The sequence below is a fragment of the Siphateles boraxobius genome, unplaced genomic scaffold (assembly GCF_051911475.1).
Source record: "Siphateles boraxobius isolate OS27281-9 unplaced genomic scaffold, OSU_SipBor_1 12, whole genome shotgun sequence".
NCBI classification, from domain to species: domain Eukaryota; kingdom Metazoa; phylum Chordata; class Actinopteri; order Cypriniformes; family Leuciscidae; genus Siphateles; species Siphateles boraxobius.
This window is the reverse complement of record NW_027508722.1, coordinates 33829617-33836927: the sequence shown is the minus strand read 5'-3', so window position 1 is coordinate 33836927 and position 7311 is coordinate 33829617. Positions and strand designations below refer to the sequence as shown.

Here is a 7311-nt window from a genome sequence, read left to right as displayed (position 1 = left end):
TGTGTATGTATAGGCTATATGTGTGTGTGTGTGTACATGTATATTCAGAAACATTCAGTCAACAACATTTAATGGATTTGTGTCCAACACATTCATGACAATGAGCTCCAGCCGCTTTCCTGAGATATTACATAATCAACACTGAAAATAATGAAAATTACAGAAAAGTAATTTAACTGTAAAGTGCAATTGTGTTGTGAAAATAATGTCACAATGCAAAATGCTATTCTTTAAACAAGCTGATATATATATATATATATATATATATATATATATAATGTGTGTGTATGTATATATATGCATGTGCTTACATTTTATCATGATATTCACGTTAGTAGTTTCTCAATATTTTATGAAGCAGGAGTTTATGTGTGTGCGAACAGAAATGCCACACTCATTGCGGCACTTTAAAGCATCTTTTCTGTGCAATCTTGCATGTCGGCGCTCTACAATAACGGTAACTAGTTTCAGAGAAGTTCTCCGGTGCTTTAATACAATTTCTTAATTCTATCACAGCAGGGAAAACTGGAGCTCTCCTGAAACTGCGTGTGTGTCTGAGCCACAGCTGATACTCATGTGAGGCTTTTCTGTGTGGATGTTAAAACCTCGTCATCCTTCAGCTCCATGTTAAAGATCACAGGTGGGGTTCGGACACCATCGATTCCTGAATCGTTCTTCTGAACCGAGATCATCTCGTCTTCAGAACGACCTTCATGAGGGAGTAATGAGGGAACGTGAGGAGAGACGATTTGAAGACTAAGATCATTTACTTTGGTGTTTTGATGCTTACTCAAAGCGGACACGTCCTCACTGTTGCAGACTCCATCATCATCATCACCAATCAAAGAGGAAGAGCGTGCGGAGAGATCCACAGCTGTCGTCTCAAACGCGTCTGGCAACAAAAATGCACATTTTCGAAAAGTTTTGATGTGTTCAACATATTCTGCTTAGAGATTAATCTCAACGAAAGATTTTTGCATCGCAATTGTTTTCTACCATATGAGATTGTTCTGATTATCTTTATCACGTGAGATAAATCTGTATGATTTGAAGTGGTATATGATTATGCCAGGGTTCGTACAAGATGCTTCAAGTACTTGAATTTGACTTTTTGAAATGTAGGTCCTAAAACCCTTGAAAACAGCCTTTTTTTTTAAGTACTCTAAAAGCGCTTGAATTATTGAAAGGCAATATATGTGAAATTAGTGTTTAATTTTAATGATAAAACAATCTTTTCACACAAAATTAACTCTGCAGCTCGTCTGATATAGATATAGAGGCATTTCGCATGGCTATGAGTGTGATATTGCTCATATAAATATGCAAGTATATGATACAGCTTTTATTCTTCAGGTCAATCATATATTCATGGGAGGAAAAAATCAGTTTGAATAAGGAAAGCGATATCTTTGTCATAGTATTCTTTCAATGGTGAAAGTTTCCACAGTAATTGCATCTGCTGCTCTTTATTTTTACCATTTTGTTTTATTAGTTTATCCATTTACTTTTTTATAATCTTAAAGATAATATAGATATTGTTTGATAAGTGAGATTTCTGATTGAAATCCTTGCAAACCAAAAAGTAGTGCTTGAAAAGTCCTGGAATTTCATGTTACAGTCTCTGTACGAACCCTGATCTGATTATCTGACCCACCTGGAGATGATGCTGGAGCTTCAGACGTGTCCTGAACAAATCCTTCACCGGCGTCTTCAATCACGTCACGCTCACGTTCATTATCTAATGACTGGAATAAGACAATTAAAACTCGCTGACAACCTTTATTTTTGAATGTAGAGCTTTATACAATACTATGGAAGCTAATGTTTTCACCGATTTGTTTCTCACAGTTGCAAGTTTCTCACAATTCTGACTTTATACTTCAACTTTTTCAATTGTGGAGAGAAAAAAATGTCAGGCTTGTGAGATGAAAGTAACAATTAACTTTTTTAATTGCACGTTTACATCTCAAAATTCTGACTCTTCCCGCAAAAAGAGAAAAAAGTCAGTTTATAACTCGTAATTGCAAGAAAATGTCAGAATTGTGAGTTTATATTTCGTAATTTCACATTTTGTACGAATTGTGAAAAAAAAATCAGAAATGTGAGAAGTCATAATTATCTTTTTTAATTGCAAGTTTATTTTGCGAAACAAGAAAAAAGTCAGAATTGCAAGTTATGAAACTCACAATTGCAAGAAAATGTCATAATACTTATGTCAAGTACATAATGTCAAGTTATAAACTTGTGATTGTGAGAAAAAAAATCTGAATTGTGAGTTTTTATTTTTCATAATTCAGACTTATTTCAATAATTAATATTTCAATTGTGAAATAATTCCGGAAATGTGAGGTAAGTCACAATAACATTTTTTAATTGCGAGTTTAAACCTCAAAATTCTGACTTTTTCTTGCAGCTCACAATTGCAAGAAAATGTAAAAACTGAGTTTTTATATTTTGCAACTCAATTTTATACTTTTTTTCCTCAGACTTGTGAGGTGAAACACCTGTAATTACCCTTTTTTAATTGCAAGTTTAATGTAAAAATTAGTACTTTTTTCTCACAAAACAAAAAAAAAAGTTAAATTGCGAGTTAAAAAAATCACAATTGCCAGAAAATGTCAGAATGGTGAGATAAATTATCTTTTTTCTTTTTTATTCTGTGACAAAAACAAGTTTCTATAGAATACAGATATAATGGGGAATCTTATGAACATAATTTGCCCCGAAATTACAAAAAGAAATATAAAAGTTAAAGCCATAATTGTCCTAAAGATGATTTTCTTTTCATTTTTGAGAGAAATGTGACCTGGAGATGTTTCCTGTGAGATTTGTGCATCTACCTTAGACCAGTTTTTGTCCTCTGGGTTTTCAGATGTTGCAGATGCATTCTGGTATTGATCAGATGTGAACGGGCGCATGGGGATTCGATGCAGGTACCCGAACCCTACGCCACAACCAAGACTGAGAGAACACAAACAGGACACGTGAGAACAAAATACAAGTTGTTTAAAGTGCCCTTATTATGCTTTTTTGGGATATTGCCTTTCATGTAGTGTGAAATAAAGCTGTTTGTGAAGGTTAAAGGTCAGCAAAGTTTCAAAGATAAAGTTATCGTCTCCCAAAACTAAGATTCGATTCTGAACTGCCTGAAGCGAGTCGTTTAATTCCAGTCTTACTTCCTGTTCGAATCTACGCATGTTTGTAACTAATTTGCATAATGCCAGTGTATGGTTTTGATTGGCTGCCGGAGAACAGCGTCTCCTTGCTCCTCAAACACTGTAGTTGATCTGAGACTGGAAGAGTTTGGTTCGTGTTGTTCGTGTCGAGAAGACGCTGTTTTCTGCTGACAAAGCAAATCCACTGATGAGATTGATCCGGTAAAACCCACGCCATCGTTACTGTTCATATCACTGCGATCAAGAGCTGAGATTCAGATGATCATGAACGTGTGCTTTCTGACAAGTGGTCGACCAATCACAATCAGACTGGGTCATCTGACCAATCAGAGCAGAGTAGACCAATCACAACAGACTGGGTCATCTGACCAATCAGAGCAGAGTAGACCAATTGCAACAGACTGGGTCATCTGACCAATCAGAGCAAAATAGACCAATCACAACAGACTGGGTCATCTGACCAATCAGAGCAGAGTAGACTAATCACAACAGACTGGGGCATCTGACCAATCAGAGCAGAGTAGACCAATCACAACAGACTGGGTCATCTGACCAATCAGAGCAGAGTAGACCAATCACAACAGACTGGGTCATCTGACCAATCAGAGCAGAGTAGACCAATCACAACAGACTGGGTCATTTGACCAATCAGAGCAGAGTAGACCAATCACAACAGACTGGGTCATCTGACCAATCAGAGCAAAATAGACCAATCACAACAGACTGGGTCATCTGACCAATCAGAGCAGAGTAGACTAATCACAACAGACTGGGGCATCTGACCAATCAGAGCAGAGTAGACCAATCACAACAGACTGGGTCATCTGACCAATCAGAGCAGAGTAGACCAATCACAACAGACTGGGTCATCTGACCAATCAGAGCAGAGTAGACCAATCACAACAGACTGGGTCATCTGACCAATCAGAGCAGAGTAGACCAATCACAACAGACTGGGTCATCTGACCAATCAGAGCAGAGTAGACCAATCACAACAGACTGGGCCAACTGACCAATCAGAGCAGAGTAGACCAATCACAACAGACTGGCTCATCTGACCAATCAGAGCAGAGTAGACCAATCACAACAGACTGGCTCATCTGACCAATCAGAGCAGAGTAGACCAATCACAACAGACTGGCTCATCTGACCAATCAGAGCAGAGTAGACCAATCACAACAGACTGGCTCATCTGACCAATCAGAGCAGAGTAGACCAATCACAACAGACTGGGTCATCTGACCAATCAGAGCAGAGCAGCTCTCAGAGAGGCGGGGTTTAGAGAGACTGAATCTGTGATCCAACCGTTTCAGACACTGAGAAAAAATCTGATTCTAGAAGATTAAAGTGTTTTTTGACCTTGGATGCGTGTAAACCTGTCATAGAAGACTCGTTTAAAATAGAACCTTTTAAATAGCATAATAGGGGCACTATAAAATACAATTTTCTATGATTACTGAATGATGTGCACGACAACACAAGTTACAAGACATTATTTAAAACAAAAAGTGATGTAAAATAAAAAAAAGCATCAACAAACAGCAGGAATGTATAAGCCAGTTTTGCTGATGAAATACCTTCCCTCTCCGCCCCACGCTCCATTCGGAGTGATCATCACCTCCCTACAGCGGTCACAGCGTGTGTTATACACCAGCAGCTTCAGCGCTTTTCCCTCAGACGCCTCGATCAGCGAAAAGAAATCCTCCGACTGCAAAAATGAACGGCCAGTGTGATTTCACATCGGGTTTGCATTCATATTCAAATACAGTCTTTCAGTGTGACTCTGTTCCAAACCGGTTTCGATCAGCTGATAAACAAGTCTTACTTCCTGCAACACTTGATCCGCGCCAACAATGTAATCTGAATACGGCTTCAGTCCCGCCAGTTCCGCAGGAGAACTCCCTTCCACATCCTGAAAGATCATTAGACTAAGTCAATTAAAACCAATTAAACAAACAACGATCTGGAGAAAAACACATGCAGTGCTGTCTAAAAGTCTTAGTCACTATGAACATTGCAGTGTTTATTCTAAATTATTTATCTTTGCACATCATCATTATTATTATTATTTTTAATCAAGTTCCTGGTATGTTCAGAATAACTTCCCACTTATTTTGCGAGGAAAAAACATTTAAATATGTCATTTTAGTGATCAACGATGAGTTTTAAGGGATGCAATCATTGACTACATGGGGACTTTAAGTACATTAGATAACATGAACTAAGAATAAACAGCAGTTATTAATCTTTGTATGTTAATCTCAACATTTACTAATACATTTTAAAGATCAGATGTGCTATCTTTTAAATTTAGTACACACAATGTAAACTAACATGCATATTTCTATTATTAATAATCATTAATAAATGCTGTAAAATATATATTGCTCATTATTAGTTTGTCAGTTAATGCATTAATGAATGTTAATTAATGAGACGTGTTACTGTATTTTTTTAAACAATTTATTGTATTATTAATTATTAAATTAGACAAAAAAATAATTTTCAATAGGGGTCTGAGACTTTTTGGCTGATTTAATGGCTTTTTAAAATCTTTTTCAGCTCACCAGCACATGCCAGACGTTGTGATTGGCCCCTTGGAAAGTGCAGAAGCGGACGCTGGCTCCCAGTAAACCCTGACCGCCCCACATGTTACTGGGCACGACCTCCAGCTCGCGGATCCTCATCACTTTACTGCTGTACACCTCCAGCTTCACCGACTTCTCCACGTTTGCCTTCAGGAGGTCCTTCAGCGTGCTGCTTTCTTTATTCTGATAACACACACATGCACACACACGCTTTAGGCTCTCAGTTTGACATCAGAGTTCTTCAGATACTCATCATCATTATGATTTGTGACTTCTGGTTCTGACTCATCATTTTCAGTGTAACGCGTCTGAAATGGTCAGAGATTTAGGAGTTTCGATCTCACCAGTCTGGTGTGTCCAATAGACAAAATAAAATCAAAGAAGGGCTCCAGTCCGGCTCGTTCTGCTGGAGAATTCTCCTGGATCTGGGAATTAAAGCGGAACATTATGGAAGAAAGCCCATTTTTACAACATGATGCTTGTGTAAATCATAATTATGATGAAATTGACACTCATAAGTAGGGATGCACCAATATGAAAATGTTGGTCGATACTGATAATTCTTTATATTTGATAAATCTGATAAATCTAAATCCATTTTATTTAATATTTGAGAGCCCGATTACAAAAACAAGTCTCACCAATAAAAGCCGTGTCCCAAGCACACAATTATAATGTTTTCATAATAATTTTAGGTTGCTTATGTCAGGTTTGTGCTGCACATGTCGCACTTAAATGTATTTTCCTTATTTGAAGTGATTCCAATCATATTTCAATCAATTCAAAACCATCATTGCGAACAGTGCACAAGTGTCTCAGCTGAAAGAAATTATCCATTATTTATTGGCTTTCGGCCAAATTATTTTATAGGGCCGATAATATATCGACCGATACCGATATGGTGGCCAATATATTGTGCATCCCTACACATCAAAGTCATCATAATTATAAGATCAGTAAAAATCTTGCCATACTTATTAACAAGAGATTAAAAAGTCAAAATTATGACAAACAAAAGTTATATTTGAATTTGCCATGATTTGGCAATTTGGATCTTGGTAATTCTTTTTAAAGGAAAATCCTATAGGATTTTAAGACCCCTATTTTTTCAAGTGACAATATTCCGATTATTACTCTAATAAACATAGAATTCGAGGAAACCTTCACACATCCCTGTATTTTGGATTTTTAAATGCTGTGACACTATAAAACACGCCTGACAACCCTTAAGGTCGTGTGTTGTTTACTTTATCAAACCTGATTCTTGAGACTCGATGTCTAACTAAATGCAATACTGACTACAACAGCTGTTAATGTCGCACTCACCGCGTGCACGTGATACCCGCTCTCTGCAGCAAACACACTCTGAATCAAACCCATCATGAACTGCGACGTACGAACTACATCATACTACAGCCAAGCGAAGCTCATGAATATTGATTAGTACATGGGCACGTTGCTTAGTAACCTTCCTGAAGCTAATCGTTAATATTCATACAGATGTCTGCTTTTAGCCAATCACGTAAACGTCTGTCTGAGCAACTCGT

The 7311-nt window shown here is 37.3% G+C and overlaps 1 protein-coding gene across 1 annotated transcript; it reads right to left on the bottom strand.

The window, feature by feature from the left end:
* Positions 1-53: 53 nt before the first annotated feature.
* Positions 54-7162, bottom strand: gorasp1b (golgi reassembly stacking protein 1b). Its single transcript, XM_077219207.1, has 9 exons — positions 7091-7162; positions 6109-6189; positions 5744-5947; positions 5002-5088; positions 4754-4884; positions 2841-2961; positions 1655-1745; positions 791-892; positions 54-709 (listed from the first exon to the last, which is right to left on the bottom strand). The coding sequence occupies exons 1-9, from the start codon at positions 7145-7147 to the stop codon at positions 573-575; spliced, it is 1011 nt and encodes a 336-aa protein (XP_077075322.1). The 5' UTR covers positions 7148-7162; the 3' UTR covers positions 54-572.
* Between the last annotated feature and the right edge of the window lie 149 nt (positions 7163-7311).